The sequence below is a fragment of the Anguilla anguilla genome, chromosome 5 (assembly GCF_013347855.1).
Source record: "Anguilla anguilla isolate fAngAng1 chromosome 5, fAngAng1.pri, whole genome shotgun sequence".
Classification (NCBI taxonomy): domain Eukaryota; kingdom Metazoa; phylum Chordata; class Actinopteri; order Anguilliformes; family Anguillidae; genus Anguilla; species Anguilla anguilla.
In genome coordinates, this window is record NC_049205.1 from 25,479,149 (window position 1) to 25,502,254 (window position 23,106).

The following is a 23,106-nucleotide window of genomic DNA, read 5'->3' on the forward strand; positions in this document are numbered from 1 at the left end:
ATTAGCAATACACAGTGTGCAGCTAATCTTCCTGGGGTTCCTGGAGGAAAAAGGGTGAGGCTTGCAAGCCGAAGAACACCATCCCAACTGTAAAGCACGGGGGTGGCAGCATCATGCTGTGGGGGTGCTTTGCTGCAGGAGGGACAGGTGCACTTCATAAAATAGATGGCATCATGAGGAAGGAAAATTATGTGGATATATTGAAGCAACATCTCAAGACATAAGCCAGGAAGTTAAAGCTTGTTCGCAAATGGCTCTTCCAAATGGACAATGACCCAAAGCATACTTCCAAAGTTGTGGCAAAATGGCTTAAGGACAACAAAGTCAAGGTATTGGAGCGGCCATCACAAATTCCTGACCTCAATCCAATCGAAAATTTGTGGGCAGAACTGAAACAGCATGTGCGAGCAAGGAGGCCTACAAACCTGACTTAATTACACTGGTTCTGTCAGGAGGAATGGGCCAAATTTCCAGAAACTTATTGTGAGAAGCTTGTGGAAGGCTACCCGAAACGTTTGACCCAAGTTAAACAATTTAAAGGCAATGCTACCAAATACTAACAGAGTGTATGTAAACTTCTGGCCCACTGGGAATGTGATGAAAGAAATAAAAGCTGAAATAAATCATTCTCTCTACTATTATTCTGACATCTCACATTCTTAAAATAAAGTTGTGATCCTAACTGACCTAAGACAGGGAATGTTTACTAGGATTAAATATCAGGAATTGTGAAAAACTGAGTTTAAATGGATTTGGCAAAGGTGTATGTAAACTTTCGACTTCAACTGTAGGTGAAGTTTGATATGACCACAGACTATACTACAAAGAAAATATACTGACCATGAGCGAGATGAGTTTCCTTATTGAAAGGTATATAAAACAGACAGTATTAGTGAGTGGTTGTATGTACAGCTGTTCAATTAACATGTGAAATAGCGTAGAAAAACAATTCTACTTTTTCACGTAGACTACTAGTAGTTATAATTATAAATGAGTCATGTTTTGAAATTAAATGTTTTTAATGGGGTGTTGCAGACAGTACAGACGTACAATCGTATGTCGATAGATTGAGAACAGGGCAAGGTAACTTGAATGTAGAAATGTGGATTTTTCTGATAAGACTGTTTTGTACAGTAGCCAAGTAAAGTATTTAGCTGTTGTGACTGTTTAAGAAAATCAACAAATGTGCCGTCATGAATTGCATATGGGTGGCTGTGCGTGACTTTAGCTGAACATATGCGTAGAAGATTAAGTTATTCTGAGAAATGCAAAAGCGATAAGCAATTATTAGTTAGCAAATAAGTGTACAATACATATGAAATAAAGTAAATATTAGTACAACAAAGTAAATACTTGGCATGAGGCCAAGGCAAGATTCCAGCATCAGACCTTGTGATTCTTAGGAAACAAGATTAGCAGTGAGCCACTGAGGAAGTAGCTGTCGAAAGTATTTCTTGGTGAAAGCTGCTGGTGGTTTTAAAGAAGGCAGTTTCAACTTTGGTTGTATTTCCATGTGGCTATATTTTAGCCAGCTAAAAAAGGTTCACATTGAAAGCAAATCTAGCCGGTTAACTGAATAATACAGTGTATCTGTTTGGTGAAAGACCGCCACGATATGGTGCAGAAGGATCCAGAAGAATTATGCAGTTGCAAAAGCAGTAGTTGAAAAGCAACAGACATTTGTGAGTGAGCAAATAAGCATAAGAAGAAAGAAATTTCAGGGAGTCTCAGGTGGGATTTGATCCCTAGGCTCAGTGGTCCAAAGTCCACGACCTTACCAGTGAGCCACAACTTAGTAGCTGGCTCGACTGGAAATATTTTTGGGCAAAAAGATATAAGTACATTTTGTGTGTGTGAAATTTTGATTGGCTGGTGTAGGTAAATGACCAATGGGGAGACATAATATATTGTTTGTGGGCTTGCAGCATTAAGATGATGTATTCTGGCAGGAAAAATAAGGAGGAGAAAATGCGAAATCTCCTAAATTTGGGGCTTTATTGTTTGAACGTGTGAAGTTGTTTGTGAATTCTGTCTGTTGAAATGTGGTCAGAAGGTATAGAAATTAATGTTCTTAAGGGCTGAGAGACTGTGGTCAGTGTGGTTATTTCTGTAGGAAACCCAGAAAAGTGCCTCTCAGTGAACTCTCAGTGCTGTATAGGTATGGGGGCATACCGCCCTGCCAAGGTGTAACTTGGCTGGATGGCATACCTGCCATCCCAATCAAGTCATTTTCTGGGAGAGATTTTTTTGCAAGTGAAAAAACATATTTGTCAACAAATTATTTTTATTTGTGAACTAGTTACATTTATTTATGTACCAGCTCCATCTATTTGTGGATCCGCTACAATTATTTGTGGATCAGTTACATTTATTTGTGAACCAATTATTTTATTTGTAAGTTACAAAAAATATTTGTGAATCTCATTTTATTTGTGGAATTTATTTATTTTTGAGACACTACCATACAGATGTGTTTAATTCATTTTATGAGTAAGAGTGTAGCTACAATAAATAACTAGCTATACTTTTTTCAGCCATTATAGCTAGTGGAGTGCATGGTGATTAACTTACATATTTGCGAATATTTACTGTTTCAGATGCGTATTATGGGGGCCCCTGTGTGCCACCTTCTCAGATAGTAAAATCTACATTCACATAATTAAACAGACACAAATAAATATAGTTTAAATTATTTATATATATTTTCTCTGTACTTAATTTATTTGTTATTTAGTATTTTGTACACAAATCACAGATTTATTATTTTATTTTTTATATTTATTTAATTTCACCAAATACATTTATTCATTGTATTTCTATTTATTATTTTCCTTCTTCTATTTCCTGTTTTCTGGCTCCAATATTATATTTGAGAATGTGGCACATTCGGGCCACGATATTATAATGAGGTGACGAGGTCTGTCAATCAAGCAGCATAGAGACACACGGCATGACGTGGCACGCCCACCCTGGGTACAACCTGGGGTAGGCTACCCGCTATTAAAATGAATTGAGGATTGAGATTTTGACCACCTTCGACATAAACTGTGTTTGCTTTTTTTGTGATTGAATAAACTTTTTCACATGCTTTGTGTGCCCTTATTAACATAAGTTGCGATTATTGCCATCAACCAACTACATAATACCAAACAATCACTTGTCCTTTTGTGAAAAAATAGCTAAGCTAAGGCTAGCTAAGCTAACAAAAAAACAATGTCACATAGAGTAGGGTCAGCCTGTCGTCAAAAAGTTTATGACAATTGATCTAATTTAATGTTACACTTTACCCTACTAGCTAGCTAGACAGATTTACGCATTAGACAAATTTACTTATCGCAAATTCAAAATGCCCAAGGGTTGCTGTTTTCCATTATGCAGCAGCAGTTCCCGAAAGGGAATTAGATTGTTCTTGTTGCCGAAAGAGAAAGAACGAAGAGCTGCTTTGGCAATAGGCCGTTGTTAGCTATGTTTCACAAAAGGACGAGTGATTGTTTGGTATTATGTAGTTGGTTGATGGCAATAATCACAACTTATGTTAATAAAGGCACACAAAACGTGGAAAAGTTTATTCAATCACAAGAAAAGCAAACATAGTTTATGTTGGAAGTGGTCAAAATCTCAATCCTCAATTCATTTTAATAGCGAGTACCCCAGGGTGGGCGTGTTTTTTACGCGCCACGTCACGCCGAGTATCTCTATCCCGCTTGATTGACAGACCTTGTCATCTCATTATAATATATTGGCCCGAATGTGCCACATTCTCAAATATAATATCGGAGCAAGAAAACAGGAAACAGAAGAAGGAAAATACTAAATAGAAATACAATGAATAAAAACATTTGGTGAAATTAAATAAATATTAAAAATAAAATAATAAATGATTTGTGAGCAAAATACTAAATATAATAAATAAATGAAGTACAGAGAAAATATATATAAATAATGTAAACTATATTTATTTGTGTCCATTTAATTATGTGAATGTAGATTTTACTATTTGAGAAGGTGGGGCCCCCATACATATTGCCTTCTAGATGTTAATGTTTATAACATTGCATACAGTGGGCTCCAGAATTATTGGCACCCTTGATAAATATGCACAAAAAATGCTTAAGAAAAAATGTTAAACTAAAAAATAATAGTTATTGACATAAGCTTTATTTTCCAACATGTGTAAACTAGTGTGCTTGATTAATGATTCATTGGAATCGACCAAAGTCTTAAATTGTTTTAATAAAAAAAAATATTTCCCCAAAAAACAGGTTCCACAATTATTGGCACCCCTGGTTTAATACTTTGTGAAAACACCCCTGGCAAAGATGATAGCCATGAGTCTTTTCCTATAATTTGTGATAAGGTTAGAGAACACATTTTGAGGGATCTTTGACCATTGCTTCTTGTAGAACTTTTCAGAATCATTAATATCTTTGGGTTTGCGCTTATGGACCCCCGCCCCCCCCCCCCCCCCCCTTCAGTTCAGACCACAGTTTTTTGATGGAATTTCAGTCTGGAGACTGAGATGGCCATTGGAAAACATGGATATTGATTTCAATTAAGCATTTCTGTTTAGATTTTGATGTATGATTCGAGTCATTGTCCTGCTGGAAAATCTACCTATGACCAAGTCCTGGTTTCTCAGCAGGACAACCAAATTTTCTGCCAGAATTTCCTGGTATTTTGTTGAATTCATTGTGCCATTGATCTAAAATAGTGCCCCGGGACCACTACCAGCAAAACATCTCCAAAATATCAATGACGCACCTCCATATTTGACCGTAGGTATGAGGTGCTTCTCCTGTATGCATTCCTCTTTTGCCGCCAAACATGTTGATGGTGTGTATGGCCAAAACGTTCAATTTTGGTCTCATCTGGCAATAGCACTCTCTTCCAGTCATAATTCCAATGAGGTTTGGCAAGCTCCAGATTCTTGATTTTGTTTATTGTGCTCAGTAAGGGCTGTCTTCGTGCCACCCTTCCAAAGAGTTTGTTGGTATGGAGGTGCCATTTTATTTTTTTTTAGACTTGTTGACCGCAAGAAACAAACCGATCTCTGCAATTCTTTAACAATGATCCTTGGGTTATTAATGGCCTCCCTCACCATCTTCCTCACTGTCTGTGGGGACACCATGCACTTGCTTCCTCATCCTGGCAAATTTGCAACCATTCCATATGTTTTACACCTTTTTATTATTGCCCTTACAGTGCTAGGTGGTATGTTTAGCCGTTTATGTCTTTTTTTGTACCCATTACCAGACTTGTGACGGTAAATTACCATCGGTCTCTTCTGACTTGACAGTTATTTGGCTTTTCCCATGCTGATGGATGACAAAGGGATTTTGTATGCTTGTTACCTCATTTTTATTCTCTAGGGAAACTGTAAGTGATGGAATGACACAATATAGTTCCTTTAGACTGAGATGAATTAAATTAAGTAAAATTTTATTGCCAGTTTCATTTTGTTTGATTTTATTTACAATAATTGTTAGGGGTGCCAATAATTATGGCACCTATGGTTTTCAGAAAAAATTTGATTAATAAAAAAAACATTGAAGCATGAGAGTAAATGTATTGAAATAAAAGTATATCGTTTTCCCATATGTTTGAACATAACATATAGATTATTATCTGTGTCATTTATTATATGCAGCTTTTTTTCTTCATTTTTATTAAGGGTGCCAATAATTCTGGAGCCCACTGTATATGTTGTAAATGCACATTTCCAGTGTCTTTTCAGCACAGTATGTTTGGGGGGGATATTTGAAGATTGTGCAGTGCACATTCTCAGTTTTTATAAAAGGGTATTTACATACATTTCAATTTCAGCAGGTAGAAATTACAGCTTTGCTGAATGAGTGATGTGGCTCCAAATGGGGCACATGGGCATGTTGGAAATGAATTGGTTTATAAAAGTGCAAAATCCATATGTTTCTGATTTTGCCTCCAGCTTTAAGACAATTAAATTTTCAATATACTGTAAAGAGCCCCGCCTGATAGAGTATGAATTAGGCTATTTGAGAGAAGGTTTGAATTTTAAGCAGTCTGCTCAGTGGTGAGTTGTTTAAAGTACAATCGACATATTTGGCTCTTGCAGTTGTCAAGGCTCTGTGCTGATTAACTTAAATGGAGCGCAGGCTGATGTCAGTGTTAGGGCTGATCAATTAAATTAGAGTCTTTTTAGGCTTACGGCAAACCCAGACATTTCTCTTAAAACATACTTTTGTTATTAATGGTATATATACCAAGTATACTGTACACATGTACTCACTGCTGGACAATGCAGTAGTGTGTTTTCAAGGGGAGGAATAAAACATATGAAAGCAAAAGTTATCTACTTTTTTAATGAATTGTTTGACATTGATGGATGCTTTTATTCATTAACAGTTCTAGAAGCCGTTTAAGTAGAGCTGGGTAGTTAGAGCTGTCTCCTTATTGGCAAAGTTGTGGTCCCCATTAAATGTTCCCTTGTGTATTGTGTGTATTTCGCAATAAACAATAAAGCGGTCATTTATTGAGTTTACACCTTTAAAATTATTCTGTATGCCTGAAAAGGAAAATAGGCTACATCTTAGTAATATGTTAATATCAAATATATTAACAAACATTTATGCCCAATTTACACCTGATGCCTGAAACGACCAGATGTGAATGGGGCCATAATTTATTCTCTGTCCTTCACTATATGGACTTTTACTTAAACATTTAATTCCTTCCACTGGCCATTCTTGCCAAATCAAATGTATCTGAAATAGAATTTGAAAAATATTTTGGAAATACTGCATGTAAAAAAGCACTGTAAAATACCTACTACAGTGGATACTGATTTAGTTTCTCAAAAAATGTTTGAAATGTTTCAAATTAAAATCATTTGTTTTTGTCAGTGTATATTTTAAAGGCAAAAAAAATGCATTTTGAAATACAAATATGTAAATACTGAACTACTGGACCCTGGATTATGTAACAATATGCCAAATAACATTATTATGTCTACATGCTTATGTCTGGAAAATCTGGAAAATTAAACAATGTATACTGTTATACATGGAACAAGCAAAATATCAGAATGGAATGATGTTTCTACTTCTTGTATGTATGCATTTATATACAGTGCAGTCCCGTCGCCATCAGTGGATTTCCCCTTAACCCAGATAATAGGCTATATAAAGTGAAATGCAAAAGTATTTGGGCAGTGACACACGTTTTGTTGGTTTGGCACTGTACTCCAGCACATTGGATTTGAAATTCAACAATAATATGATGTTAAAGTGCAGACGGTCAGCTTTAATCTGAGGATATTTACAACCATATCATGTGATCTATGTAGGAGTTGCAGTCCTTTTTACACATATTCTCTATTTTAGGGGACCAAAAGTCATTGGACAAATTAACATAAAAAGTTAAAGTAATCATATTTAGTACTTTGTTGCACATCCGTTGCAATCAATGAATGCCTGACATCTGCAACCCATAGACATCACCAGCCACTGGGTATCTTCCCTGGTGACACTCTGCCAGGCCTGTACTGCAGCCATCTTCAGTTCCATGTTCATTCGCATTCAGGTCAGGTGATTGACTTGACAGTCAAGAATATTCCCCTTTTTGGCCCAGAAAACCTCACTGGTTGCTTTAGCAGTGTATTTAGGGTCACTGTCCTGCTGCAAGGTGAAGTGCTGTCCAGGGCTCATCAATAAGGAGTGCCCACTGGCCTGGGGCCACTATGAGATTGGTTTGGGCCAATTTATTTACCTGTGTCTTGCCCAATCAGACCGGTACCCTAAATAGTTCCTATCCAGGTTGCAGAGGAAGAGCTGTTTTTCCATCCTGGAAACTACATTACAACTTGATCATTTCTGTACTGACACTTGCTCATCAATAACAAATGTTCCAGCTTGATAATTCATTAATATTTGAAGAAATGCTGTCTTATTGGCGAAGTTACACGTTGGCGAGGCGGCATGCCCCATACCTATACATCACAGAGAGTTTGGCACTTTTCTGGGTTTCCTACAGAAATAACCACAATAACCACAGACTCTGAGCCCTTAAAAACATTCATTTCTGTAACTTCTGACCTCATATCAACAGACAGAATTCACAAACAACTTCACACATCCGCACAATAAACCCACAATAAATTTAGGGGATTTTGTGTTGTCTTCTTCTTCCAGCCCATTACATCCTCACAATGCTTCAGGCCCACCAACATTACGTCTCCCCACTGGACATTTAGCTACACCAGCTAATCAAAACATACTAATCATGACATACACACGCAAAGTGGACATATATATTTTTTACCAAAAATTTTTGCCGGTGGGTCACTTGCCTATGGGATCTTTGAAGTCCAGGATCAAATCCCACCTAAGGCTCAGGCAAATCTCTAATTCATTATGCAAGCTTATTTACTAACTAATAATTACCTATTATTTTAAAACTATTGCTTTTGAAACTTTATAATCCTTGTGGAAACTCATTTATATTCCTGAAATCATTTCACATGCAAACTCAACAGTATCGTTTCATGACTACAAATGAGCATTGTTCACAAGACTGAATACAGACGACCTAAATGTCTGAAGGGTTGGAAATCAAGGTTGACAGATATTTTGAAATAAGTGCACTGGGTTAGCTCTACCACTAATTCACTCATGTTTTAACCTGATATAGCCTGTCTATGTCCTAGCCGGTTAGAAAACAAAAATCACATTTCAACCAAATCTAGCTGGACTTTCACCAAACGTATAGACTGTATTATGTCATACCATCTAGACCAGTGGTCTCCAACCCTGGTCCTGGAGAGCTACAGGGTCTGCTGGTTTTTGTTTTCACCTTAAAATCAGCACCTAACTGAGACCCAAGACACCAGGTGAGTTGAGTTAACTGTGTAATCAACTGCTCTAATTGATTCATGAAGTGCAGAGTCACTATGAAAACCAGCAGACCCTGTAGCTCTCCAGGACCAGGGTTGGAGACCACTGATCTAGATGCTCGGTTAACCAGCTAGATTTGGTTGCAATGTGAACGTTCTCTACCCGGCTGGGATATACAATAGCCAGGCCATATGGAAGTAAAACATGAGCTGAATTAGGGTTGAATTCAGCTAACCAAGTCCTTTATGTCAAAACATGTCAACCTAGATTTCCACTGCTTTAGACGTCTACATTACATCTATATTTGGGCTTATGCTTACTGGGCTACCTTCATTTGCATGAGGCATTAAATAACATCTTATTATTGCAAAGCCATTCATGGCCCTTTAACTAAGTAGGTGTTTATAACTGTCTTTCCTTATGCAATATTGACATTCTAATTATATCTGAATGTTCAATGCATATTTTTAGCAACAGGGGGCCATATGCATTTCGTGACAACAGATTGATTGATTTTCTAAACTTGTTGGTGCAATCCCCAAATAGCCATAATGCCGATATCCTGAGATTGGTCAACTCATACTTTCAGTGCTCTTGCAACCAAACTATGAGTTGAAAACTCTGTGTTCTGGCTTTATTAGTATACAATTCAGGACAACTATGCCAAAGATGGAGTTTCTAAGCACCACCATTGTCACGCTGGTTGTCCATTTACCAAGCAACCCCTCCCAGCAATCTCATCTGCAACTACAACCACCATGCATGACACAAAATATTCTTTCACCCCTAAAAATTCGTATTTTGTCATAGCAACAAGATAAATCCAACAATAGCCCTAAGATATGTCAATACAGCAGTGAAAAGGCTGCTCACTGAATAACAAAATAAACAAGACAAAATTTTCTATAATTATACCCTGTCATTTACTGCCAATATCTGGGACTAAATATGAAATAAATATACAATCTTACCATTGGCTTTACGCGTAGAAATTTCTCCCCTTTCGAGACTGAGTGGTCATATATTGTCTTGGACAATCCATTTGTGAAATATACGCTAAATTGTGATGCCCGGGAACCTCCAAAATAGTTGTGTGTAATACCACAAATGCTGTTTATGGTGTTATTGTCACCCTTTGTAGTAAAATCTGGTTTGATTGACAATTAATGTAATCAATAGGTGACAGTATAAGCTTTATAATGATGTATAATATTTCTAATTTTACTTTTGGAATACCGTTTTGTAGCCCAGCATAAGCAAAGGTTTTGAATCATCGCAGTGTTATACATTCACTCTGTGGTAGCAGTAAAAGACACTGCACGTGGCAAAATTTAGACTTTTTTGGAAAACGTTATTATTCTTGAGAACTTGCTGATAGACCTTGCTTATACACTATTTTCTGGACTAAGTCAGAAGAGGAGAACGACAGCATTGATTCTCTGTCTCTATCTGAACACTGAACACAGATAAGATTTAGCAATAAACGAGTTTAAGTTCCTTTCCTTTGCAGAAAAACACATTAAGAGTAGGCTACTGTAGGAGAACTTAAAGGATGTCCAAGGCACACTGTTCCATTGGGGGGGAAAAAAGCCTTTATTGTGATTGAGCTGAAACGCGTTGGTTGGTTACTTGTGTTTTTTAACTTTGCCAAGCCATGGATTTACAGTAAAGGCTTTAAAAAAAAACTTTTTTCCCAACGGAACAGTGTGCCTTGGACATCCTTTAAGTTCTCCTACAGTAGCCTACTCTTAATGCGTTTTTCTACAAAGGAAAGGAACTTAAACCCATTTATTGCTATTTAACTAGCCCATTTCAAAGAGCACCTGATTCTCATTTGTCATGATTGTGGACTCACATAGTGCTCCTATTGTTTAATTTGGACAGATAAGATTTAATTGTCGACATGTAAATGTTACTGCTCAAATTTCGGTTATATACGTCATCTTTGAAATTGAGTGTCTTTAAATAGGTTAGTGGTATTGTAGAGGGGAGTCAAACTGGGACCCAGTAAAGACTGGCATTTGAACGAGCCTGCAGGCTGGGACTCATCCTGTACTTCAAAGGACCCGAGAGCCTTGTGATAAAACAATAGGTTACTCGGACTTCCTCTGGATGAGCAGGCCATTGGCTCTCTGGAATGTTACCCTCTGGACAAGACTGAGATAAGGGGAACTTGACTATTTGTCTATGGTTGTGTGAGCAGGCCGTTGGCTCTCTGGAATGTTGACATCTGGACAAGACTAAGATAATGGGAACTAGTCTCTTTGTCTATGGTTGTGGGTGTGTGTGTGTTGGGGCCATTAAGGGTGAAAAGATCATCAGGCCTCTGGCAAAATGGTGGGGCAACTGCTCTTGACAGTACCACAGTGCCCTTATGTGGGCCCCTCTGTCATTACACTTTTTATTTCTTTTCTGGATCTGGACTCTAAACCATCTGTTTGTCATATTCACAAACCCCGTAAAACCTTGCAAACCATGCACATGTTTTCATTATATTGCTGTATTATGCCTTATGTAGTAAAAACATGGATTACATGTAAAATGGTTCAACGAAAGGGTATTTTCATGACAACTGCACCATAATATTACATCCCCTTGACATGTTTGGTATGGATGTATTCAGGGAAATCAAGAAATTGAATGAAATATGTTTCATACCAAATAGAATTTGATAAAACATAGTTTCAGAAACTCAGGAAAAAACTATCCCAATGGAATGTCCTCTCTGGTAATCATCTCCTTTTTCCAATTTCCCCACTAATTGTTTTGACAACAGCCTCCAAACGGTGGGGGCCTAAATTCCAGATTTTATCATTCGTCTAGGTTAATTTATGGCAATGCCGCCTAGATCAAACGCGGGATTTGGCTTAAAAGGAAGGGAGACAAAGCAATCTGGGAAGATCGTAAGCGACTTCCCACACTGCACATACTCTGTGTTCTGTCCGTAGCTGAACAGGGAAGATTGTAATCGACTTCCCACACTGCGCATACTCTGTGTTTCGTGTGTAGCTGAACAGGCTGGGTAAGAACTTTTTACTCTGTATTTATGTTTTAAAACCTTCCGTATTTTTAAATTGACTGTGAATTTTAAGCTAATTACCTACCTGCCTGTTAATAAATTCTTCTTATTTTTAACTTGCGTGGTCTTCATGACTCTAATCCATTTAACATTCTTTTCAGCCGAAATTCCGATTAAATACTCAGGGGGACAATTCTGACTAGGACCTACCGATCAGGGGTCTAGTACAGCGAAAGACTTTAGTGAGGTCCTCAAGTTAGATAGGCGACCACGATCTGTTGTATTGGTTCTGGAGTTTTTGGCTTAAGAGGACCCTTGGGCGTTATACGTTGATTCTTGTCAAATTCGCCTTAAGGAGCCCGATAAATGCACACTGTCCTGGGTTCATAACTGTCTATGCAAAAAGGAATGCATGTATTATGGTGGTCAGCCTCCTACCCTCTGTAGGCTTCACCGAACTGAGATTTAGCAATAGTGCTAATCCCGGGAGCATATATTGAGGAATGATGGCACAAGATAGAGTCGAGTGTAACCACTCCAAGCTCCACGTATAGTTAAAACCAAATTTTAAATTATAATTTAATTTGGAGTCAGATCATTACGAGAATAAACCCTAGTAACTGTTACGCTTACTTGCTGTGGTCATGGATATATTTGATGTGTTGTTCCGCTCATTTGTGAGTATTCTGATGCTACCATTGGAATATTGACAGTCCAGCAACAAGTCAGATATATCTCTGATGACAACATAGCCCCGTTTGCGAACGGAGAGTAACAAGAATGTTACTGGTCCATTTCAGGCCAGTCTTAAGCGGGATATGAAGCAGAGCATTCATATCTGACCCGTGGCGACGGATCCAGTGAATTCTTAAGTATAATTGTGCCCTGTTCTTACGAACAGAGGAAAAATAAATAACATCTCTGGTTTCGACTCACACCAGCCAAGGGAAAACACGCGGTGCCTTCCCCTCCAGCTACAAACCCTCTTTAGTCTAGCTGTGAGGTGTTTACAGTATTTTATAATGAGGATATTTCACACTGTATCGCACTGTAAGCACTCGTTCTTGGCTCAGTCAACCATCCACCAAAATGTGGTGGATGGTTGTATATTGTTTTAATGTCGTCCCATCCCCATACAAGAAAACATTACATACTGTAGAGTACAGAAAAACATACAAGAGTTTAGAATTACACATTTAGGTACTGCAACCACAGTATGATAATGTTTTTGCATTATTTTGTTTAATCTGATATCAATGTTTCACCTTAAACCTTCATAAGCGGCACATGTATATGCTTTATAATGGTCAAAAATCATTTTATTGATTTTTGGAGAGATTTTGGATATGTTTCAGGACCCCTAGATATTTTAAGCCACTGTACTGATGGAAAGATAGATGTAATTCCCACTTGAAAATGATGCAAAAGTGAGTTTTTTTGAGTCAAATCAGTTAATTTGTAGTGAAATACACGATAATGTTGTGATTTACAGCAATGCATAATTTTGATATTTTGGATAGATCTGAAGACACTGGGTACACTGTTTACTATTTGCTTCATAGATCTCGAGTAATTCTGCATATCCATCCTTAGATTTTATGCACTTTTCTACAATGCCCCATTATATACACTTTAATTTAAAAACATGACAAACACTTCCATAACTCACTAGTCTACATGAAAAAAGTAAGTTTACACACAAGCTCTTAATTGCATTTGAGAAGCTTGTTAAATATCAGAGAATATAGTTAGACTGCAGGTGTCGTCTGTTTTACATATCATTCAATAAGCAAACTGTTCTTGGTCATGGTTAGCATGCTTTCTTCACAATTCCACAAAAAGTGGAATTGTGAAGAGAAAACAGAAAACGGACAGTTGCAATAAAAACTGTTTTTATTACAAAGCACATTCAAATTTAGAGGGTTCCAGTTTGAATACAATTGTTTCAAAGAGGTGCTGCCTCCACACATTTTAGTTCAGTAACTAATAGGAAGTAGAGCAACACAAATAGCTATCAATTATTCGATATGGTTTCCATATGCTAAATGTGCAGTGAAAAAAGTCCATATATATGTGCGGTTACCCAAAAAAGTAGAAGGGTGTCAAAATAGGTTTGCCCCGAAATATTGGTGAATACTCTGAGGTTCCGAACACGATGTGAGATCAGAGAAATAGCTATATTTACTTTTCCACAATCTTCCATCTAACTTTATACTGCTGAATTAAAAACTTATTACTAAAATTGGCCAATCAAGCCTTAGTTTTGCATTCTAGAACCGCTTGTCCCAGCATTTAACTGGTGTCATTATGCAAAATACAGTCTATGGGATTCTAAAAGCCCATCAGATTCTTGGAGAAAAGGGACTGACTATGATTGGATATAATGCAAACACCGCGATCACTGAAAAGAGATTTGGCAAGATGTACCTCTCCCAACATAGAGGGTTTTGGTATACAGTCAGGTCCATAAGTATTTGGACAGTGACACAATTTTCATCGTTTTGCTCTGTACGCAATGAAACTATCAAGATGTGATAGTGTAGTGAAAGTGTAGGCTTTCAGCTTTAATTTAAGGGTTTTGTAAAAAATATTGTATGAACAACGTAGGAATTACAACCATTTTTATACATAACCCCCCATTTTAGGGGCTCAAACGTAATTGGACAAACTAACATAATCATAAATTAAATTGTCATTTTTAATACTTGGTTGCAAATCCTTTGCAGTCAATGACTGCCTGAAGTCTTGAACCCATAGACATCACCAGATGCTGGGTTTCTTCCCTGGTGATGCTCTGCCAGGCCTCTACTGCAGCTGTCTTCAGTTCCTGCTTGTTCTTGGGGTGTTTTGCCTTCAGTTTTGCCTTCAGCAAGTGAAATGCATGCTCAATTGGATTCAGGTCAGGTGACTGACTTGGCCATTGCAGAACATTCCACTTCTTTGCCTTAAAAAAGTCTTGGGTTGCTTTCGCAGTACGCTTCGGGTCATGGTCCATCTGCACTGTGAAGCGTCCAATGAGTTTTGAAGCATTTGGCTGAATCTGAGCAGATAATATAGCCTATACACTTCAGAATTCATCCTGCTGCTTTTGTCAGCAGTCACATCATCAATAAATACAAGGGAACCAGTTCCAGTGGCAGCCATACATGCCCACGCCATAACACTACCTCCACCATGCTTCACAGATGAGGTGGTATGCTTTGGATAATGAGCAGTTCCTTCCCTTCTCCATACTCTTCAATTCCGATCATTCTGGTACAAGTTGACCTTTGTCTCATCTGTCCATGTTGTCTCAGAACTGTACAGGCTTTTTAAGATGTTTTTTTGGCAAACTCTAATCTGGTCTTCCTGTTTTTGAGGCTTACCAATGGTTTACATCTTGTGGTAAACCCTCTGTATTTACTCTGGTGAAATCTTCTCGATTGTTGACTTTGACACAGATAGGCCAACCTCCTGGAGGGTGTTCTTTATCTGGCCACCTGTTGTGAAGAGGTTTTTTATCACCAGGGAAAGTATTCATCTGTCATCCACCACAGTTGTTTTCCGTGGTCTTGCGGGCCTTTTGGTATTCCTGAGCTCACCAGTGTGTTCTTTCTTTTGAATAATGTACCAAATTGTTGATTTGGCCACACCTAATGTTTTTGCTATCTCTCTGATGGGTTTTTTGTTTTTTTTTCAGCCTAATGATGGCTTGCTTCACTGACAGTGACAGCTCTTTGGACTTCATATTGTGAGTTAACAGCAACAGATTCCAAATGCAAATGCCACACTTGAAATCAATTCTAGACCTTTTATCTGCTTACCTGTAAATGACAATGAAGGAATGATAATGATAATTTTGAATGAAACATGCTGTATTCCAAAGCAATGCTGATAAGATGAAAAAACACAGGGTCAAGTTACTTGAAAGAATTTAGGAAGCATTGGGGAGACATTGTTTGTGGGCTTTCATGATTAAGATGATGTAATTGGCAGGAAAAAGAAGGAGAAAACACAAAATCCCTTAAGTTTGGGGCTTTATTGTGAGGACGTATGAAGTTGTTTGTGAATTCTGTCTGTGGAAATAGGGTCAGAAGGTACAGAAATTGATGTTTTTAAGGGCTGAGAGTCTGTGGTCAGTGTGGTTATTTCTGTAGGAAACCCAGAAAAGTGCCAAACTCTCAGTGCTGTATAGGTACGGGGCATGCTGCTCCGCCAAGGTGTAACTTGGCGGGATGGCATACCTGACATCCCAATGTTAAATAGTCTATATCCCCTTAAACGAGTAGTTATATTTATTTTGGCAGTTGGGCCATTTTACCTGGGGCAAGAACAACACTGAACTAAAAAAAAAAGCCCTTAATGTCAAGTCCTGCCTGTTCAATGAGTTTTGAGGCATTTGGTTGGATTTAAGCAGATAAAGTGTGTCTGTACACTTATGATTTCATCCTGCTGCTACAGTCACATCATCAGTAAAGACAAGTGAGCTAGATACAGTGGAAGCCATATATGCCTAAGCCATAACACTACCTCCAGAAAGTTTAGAAAATGAGGGAGATGCTTTGAGCAGTTCCTTTCTTTTTCCATACCTTTCTCTTTCCATCAGTTTGATACAGGGTAATGCTCATCTCATTTGTCCATAACAGTTTGTTCCAGAACTCAATTTATTTAGTACTTTCAGTACAGTTTTAATTATACATTTGAAAAAACTCTTAACCTGGCCATTCTTGAGGCTTACCAGTGGTGTGGGGGGCGACATAGCTCGGTAGGTAAGAGCAGTTGTCTGGCAGTCGGAGGGTTGCCGGTTCGATCCCCCGCCCTGGGCGTGTCGAAGTGTCCCTGAGCAAAACACCTAACCTCTAATTGCTCCCAACGAGCTGATTGGTACCTTGCATGGCAGCCTTTCACCGTTGGTCTGTGAGTGTGTGTGTGTGAATGGATGAATGAGAGGCATCAATTGTAAAGTGCTTTGGATAATATATATAAATATAAATGAAGTCCATTTACCATTTATCTTGCAGCGAACCCTGTGAGGTTATGCTGGTGTAGTCTATATTTTAGTCTTTAAGTACCTACATCCAGGAGAGTGTTCTTGATCTGTTCAACTGCTGAAAATGAGTTTTTCTTCACAATTAGAAGTATTCTTTAGTAATTTACCACAGGGGTTTTCCGTGGTCCAGCAAGTTGGTTGCTATTGCTGAGCTCCTCGGTGCCTTCTTACTTCTTAACAATGTACCACATAGTTCATTTTGACACACCCCATGTTTTGGCTATGTCTCTGTTTGATTTATTCTCATTGTTCAGCCTCATGATGGCCTGTTTCACTGGCACTGACATTTATTTGGTCCACATGTTAAGAGATACAACAGACTCCAAACGCAAATTCCACACTTAGAAACAACTCTACACCTTTTGTTAGCTTTCTTGTGCATGAACTCATTATACTAAGACACACAGCTTGTCAAGAAACAGCTGACCAGCTAATTGTTGAATTACGTCCCCTAAAATGGGGGAACTATGTATAAAAAGAGCTGCAATTCCTAAACTGATCACCCAATATGAATGTAAATACCCTCAAATTAAAGCTGACAATCTGCACTTTAACCTCATATTCATTGTTTATTTTTGAATCCAAAACAACAAAAAGTGTGTCACTGTCCAAATACTTACACATGCATGTATATAAGCTTATATTATATGATAACACATTACATGCATTTGAATTCAATACATTTTACCAGTCAGTCATTGACCCATAAGTATACACAGATACCGTACTTCAATGTCATTCCTACAGCGGTGGATGTCAGCAAAATTCAGAAGACACAGTGCCTGAAGGGGACGGTCTCCATGCTGCAGGGCAATCTTCATGGACTCCTGGGGAATATGGGTAAAATAGTTTAGTTTCCACTGACCTGAGCCAGCAACAGTCTACCTGTAGTTACTGGGAAACAAATAATAAAAAAATACTACATTAGTTTAAATAACGTTTTAATTCCTTCATATTGCATATTTATTTCTACATAATCCTATTCAAATCAGGCCTTTCCGATAAAATTCAGATTCATCCACCTGCAGCAGGGCTGCCTAAACCTATTCCCACCACCCTGTAGGTCTCGTGATCTCTCAATCACGGTTGATGGCACCACAGTGTCTGCCTCTCACTCTGCAAAGAGCCTGGGGGTGGTCCTGGATGACCAGCTGGACCTCAAGGAGAACATCAAGCCAACATCACGGCCCTGCAGATTCCTTCAGTACACCATTAGGAGGATTCGACCATACCTGACTATGCACTTCACCCAGCTGCTTGTTCAGGCTATGGTAACCTCCCGCCTTGATTACTGCAACTCCCTCCCTGCAAGCCTGCCAGCTTGTGCTATACAGCCACTAGAGATGATTCAAAATGCTGCTGCTCGACTCATCTTCAACCTTCCCAAGTTCTCTCACGTCACTCCTCTGCTGAGATCACTCCACTGGCTACCAGTCGCTGCCAGGATCAGGTTCAAAGTCCTGACCCTCGCATGACAGGACATGATTCGATTATATACGCCTGCCTGACCACTCCGTGGGTTGCCCCCCTCCCATCCGAGTAAAGGGATCATGGAGTTTCTCCACCCTAGCTCCTCAGTGGTGGAACGAACTGCCTGTCACTCTTCGAACCTCTCCGTCACTACCCATCTTCCGCCGTGGTCTGAAGACGCATCTCTTTAGACTATACCTGGACTAACAGCCACCACTCTGTGAATCATTTCACTTTAAATCCCCCCTTTCATGGCACTCCTGTTGCATGTACCCCCATTCCAGCACTTTTTATAATTTGTATTGTCCTAATCTTGTAGCTTGTTCTCCCCCCTAGTTTGACTTGGCATTTAGGTCAGAATAATGTTCACTGCGTGAACTGAACTGTGTTATTGGCTATAAATAGCTGTACAATATGAGTATTGTACCTTATCAAACCTGTTAGTACACATACAGACGCCTCCGAAACTGATCTCTAACATCTGCATTGTGATTCGGTCCGGTAGGTAACATTATCGGTCGTATAGAAACTGCTGCAAGATAATGACTTCACGCCTGGTATGTCCAGTTTTTTAAAACTCAAAAACATAACTTCTTTTTAAACTACATTACTGTCGATACCTGACAACCCCTCCTTTTAAAATTAATGTTTTCTAGCCCTATAGATCCTCCACCGACATACAAACCTTTTGTAGGTCTGTCGTGTGCAACAGCCCATTAAAAACACTTCCATTTAAAATGTTTCTTTTAGAATGTAGGCTACGTGTGTTTGCATGCATTTATGTGTATGTGTGGTGCTCTGTATATGTTCTGGAGGCTGATATCTGTTGTTGGTTTGATGATATTTTTGCTTGCACCCCATAATATTTCTTTGTTGTTTTTCTTCAGTCATATGACAATTTGCGACTTCATATGTATTACCTTCAAGAATCTTTTCCTCTCTGTTACCTAGCACGACACCAGTTGATGCCAGTAGATGGCAGTGGCCGCCAGTCAGTGTGAGATTCGCAGGCACAGGACGTCTTGCTTGGTAGCACGCTTTGCCAGAATACTAGCAAGCTAAGCAAGCTGAGAGAGTGTCTGTGTATGTGCTCAGCTAAAAGCTTTTATGTTTTTTTTGCAGGTCAGATCACATGAAGCATTAATTTTAAATAGTTCTACTATGCGTACAAATTCCTGTTGACTTTTACATGGTTATACACAACAATGTTGTAAGATAATGTTGGCTAAACTGGTTAGTAATATAACTACCTTGTGTGCTAGCCGCAGGCTATATTGTTGTCCATATGGTTAGTTAGCTACGTTACAGTGGGTTCTTGACGAACCATGTTAAAATGCTTATTTGTGCGTTGTAAAAACGGGGCTTAATGATTTTTAATGAGTTGAATCATTTCTACTAGAGAAAGAGCGTGATACAGAACAGTATTGTAACATGGTCAGTAGCCAGCTTTGCTGGAATACTACCAAGCTCAGCGAGCTGAAATCGAGTGTCTGCGTATGTGCTCAGGTGAAATCATTTTTTTTGTTGTTTGCAGTGAAAATGAACTGCTTCTTTTTATTAATATATGTGGCACCAGAAGATTGTCATCATTCTGCGAGTGCAACATATGCATGTCTGTCATAACCTACATTTATATATGAATTATTATTATCACTTACTCATTGCAAACACAGTGCAAAAAGAAATGATATCTCATGAAAAACATGTTTTCAACATACAAAAATGCCAAGTTACTCACACATACAAAGCACTGTCTGTAAGTCATTCATTCAAACTGGCAAAATCTAGGCCTGGCATTAAAAGTATTGATATCAAAATGACGCCAACTTACTGTACTACAGACAATACAGGCTATCTCACCTCGCACAAGTTAAACAGGCTGTATTCCAAAGCAATGCTACCCAGTGTTTCCTAAATTGTTTCAAGTCGCTTGTCAATTTGTGCGTGCCTATATTGTCTTAAAAAAGTAACAAAAAAATTGTTTTTTAGAAAAAATCCAAAATGGGGGTTTATCATGGAAGGAGTTGGATGATATGGGTTGATATGCCTTGAGCCAAAGATTCATAATGTGAAAGAACTTTTGTAATACACCACACAGTTCAGGACTTATCAGCTTATATAATGCAATTGTTTGTTATAGGGCCACCTATTGGTGAAATTGGTAGTTGGTATAGCACATCAGTCTTGTTGTGACGACAGGTGTGAAGTTTTGTGGCAATCGGACATTCCAGTCATGAGTTACAGTTGAGGCCAAAAGTTTACATATACCGAGGCTGAAGACATTCAAACTCAATTTTTCACAACTCCACACGTTTCCTGTTACCATACATTTCTTGTGTTAAGTCAATTAGGGTATGTACTTTATTTCCATATGAGGTCATTTCAAAATAATAGCTAAGAGACAGATTTATTTCATTTTTATGTACTATATAAGATTTTCAGTGGGTCAAGAGTTTACTTTTGTTAGTATTTGGGTGCATTGGCTTTTAATTGCTTAACTTCAATCAAACACTTGAGGTAGCCTTCCACAAGCTTCTCACAATACTTTGCCAGAATTTTTGCCCATTTCTCCTGACAGAACTGGTGTAACCCAGTCAGGTTTGTGGGCCTTCTTGCTCGGACATGCTTTTTCAATTCAGTCCACAAATTTTCTCTGGGATTCAGGTCAGGGCTTTGTGATGGCCACTCCAATACTTTTACTTTGTTGTCTTTAAGCCATTTGGTTACAACCGCGGAGGTATATGCTGTCTAATGTTCAGAAATGTCCTGCCAAAACCCCTGTCCTGATGGGTTTATGTACTGCAGCCCTAATATCCCTCTTTATGTAGTTGTCGATGGACTGTTCTTGCTGTCACCATCTGATCACGTCTTGCATTGACATTTTCAGACACCTGAGGAAGAGTTGCTCTTCTGTTTTTCCTTACATATTGCATCATGGTCTTCGAATGCACGCTTTCGACCATAACTTCTGACCCCATTTACCGATGTCTTTCCCATAGATCTAAATTCAGATGTCACTTTAGTCACTGTTCCTACTGAAGCACTAGCCAGTTGAGCAGTCTTTGTGACCGAAGCACCTGCTATCCACGCACCAATAATGAACCCACTTTCAAAGTCTATTATATCTTTTTCTCTTGCCATCTTGATCTAAAATCAAGGTCAACTGGGCCTGCTCAGATTTTTAATCCATGCCACAGAGCATGACAGGATGTTAACTGCTTAATTGTATCATGCAGTACACCTGTATGGAAGCATCTGATTTGTTGTGTTTCTCCACTCATTTATTCACCTTTAATTTGTGACCTGTCTTTAGCTAAGCAGGGGGTTGTTAAGGGTGCAGTATTTATTAAAGCACAAATTCTCATTTTGTGGTATATAGACTAGCTATAAAGTGTAACCTAGACAGCACATTCCCAAACCATTATCAGGAACCTTTATAGACCGATATCAAAAGGAGTATATGTTTAAAAGGCTGCTACAGATATAGTTCTGTTTCACCATACATGCAACTACTATATGACTATTTGCTTAAAATAATGAGAATTCAATAGCAGAAGGCAATAATGTTGTGACATTAACTTTAATTTTGAAAACTGTATTACAAATTTTAAGCTGTAAGGACACATACTGGATGAATGGTAACAAAAAAAAGACAGAATTGGACATGGCGTTCATGAGTTACAGCTGTTTAAGTACAAATGGCCATGCCCACAACAATTGATTTTGATGTGGCAGCCATATTGTTTTGAAAAGTCAACATTTAAAAAATTATTTCTGAGGTTCAAAGTCCAGAGATTCCTGCTAGTATAATATTGTGACGATGGGTCAAACTGCCCCAGGCTAGTTCGCAAAAGTAGGTTCGGCAAAAAACTCTAAATGCCAGAAAAACAAAATGGTTGCTTACGTTGTTTCTTGAGGAAAAGTTGTTCAACTAAAGGAGCTGGATTTACATATCTAAATGATAGGATATAATTCCATTAACTATGGCTCAAAAATATGCTCTTTGAAAACTTGTATATTTCCTATAGCGCCCCCTAATAGCCGACTGATCCCAAATATTACATGGTAGAAACACGTCAAGATGTCAATATACTCACCAAGTTTCATGATCAGCCATTTCTAAGCCTGTCAAATGGCTGCTGATATCTGATTGGCTGATGGCAGTCATGTTTTTTAGTTAACTTTTAGTCATTATAAAAACTGGTGGGGGCTTTGACAGAGATGCTCCATGCAGAATGTCAGCCTGATTGGTCAAAGAGTTGAAGAGTTATCGCGATTTAAATGTTTTATTATAGTGGCACGTATTAGCTGAGTGGTGAAAATTAGCATGCTTCCTTAGAATCATGTTCTGTACTGACATACTAAATTTTGTGAAGACTGGATGTAGCATTCATGAGTTATAGCTGTTTAAGTACAACATGGCCACGCCCATGACAATTGATTGATGTGTGGTGGCCATATTGTTTTGAAAAGTCAACATTTTTTTAACATTATTGAGGTTCAGACTCATTACATTTACATTACAGGCATTTAGCAGACGCTCTTATCCAGAGCGACTTACACAACTTTTACATCTAACATTTTACATTGTATCCATTTATACAGCTGGATATATACTGTAGCAATTCCAGTTAAGTACCTTACTCAAGGGTACAACGGCAGTGTCCTACCCGGAAATTGTACCTGAGACCTTTCGGTTACAAGGTTGCAAGTTCCTTACC

At 38.4% G+C, this 23,106-nt stretch overlaps 1 protein-coding gene across 2 annotated transcripts in view; it reads right to left on the bottom strand.

Annotated features, from left to right (window-relative positions):
- The window catches only part of rapsn (receptor-associated protein of the synapse, 43kD), a 261,349-nt gene that overhangs the window by 68,812 nt on the left and 169,431 nt on the right, over positions 1 to 23,106 (bottom strand). For both annotated transcript variants that reach the window (XM_035416467.1, XM_035416466.1), the window contains exon 4: positions 17,644 to 17,742. In XM_035416467.1, coding sequence (XP_035272358.1) covers positions 17,644 to 17,742 — 99 coding nt within the window. The remainder of the gene's footprint in view (positions 1 to 17,643; positions 17,743 to 23,106) is intronic.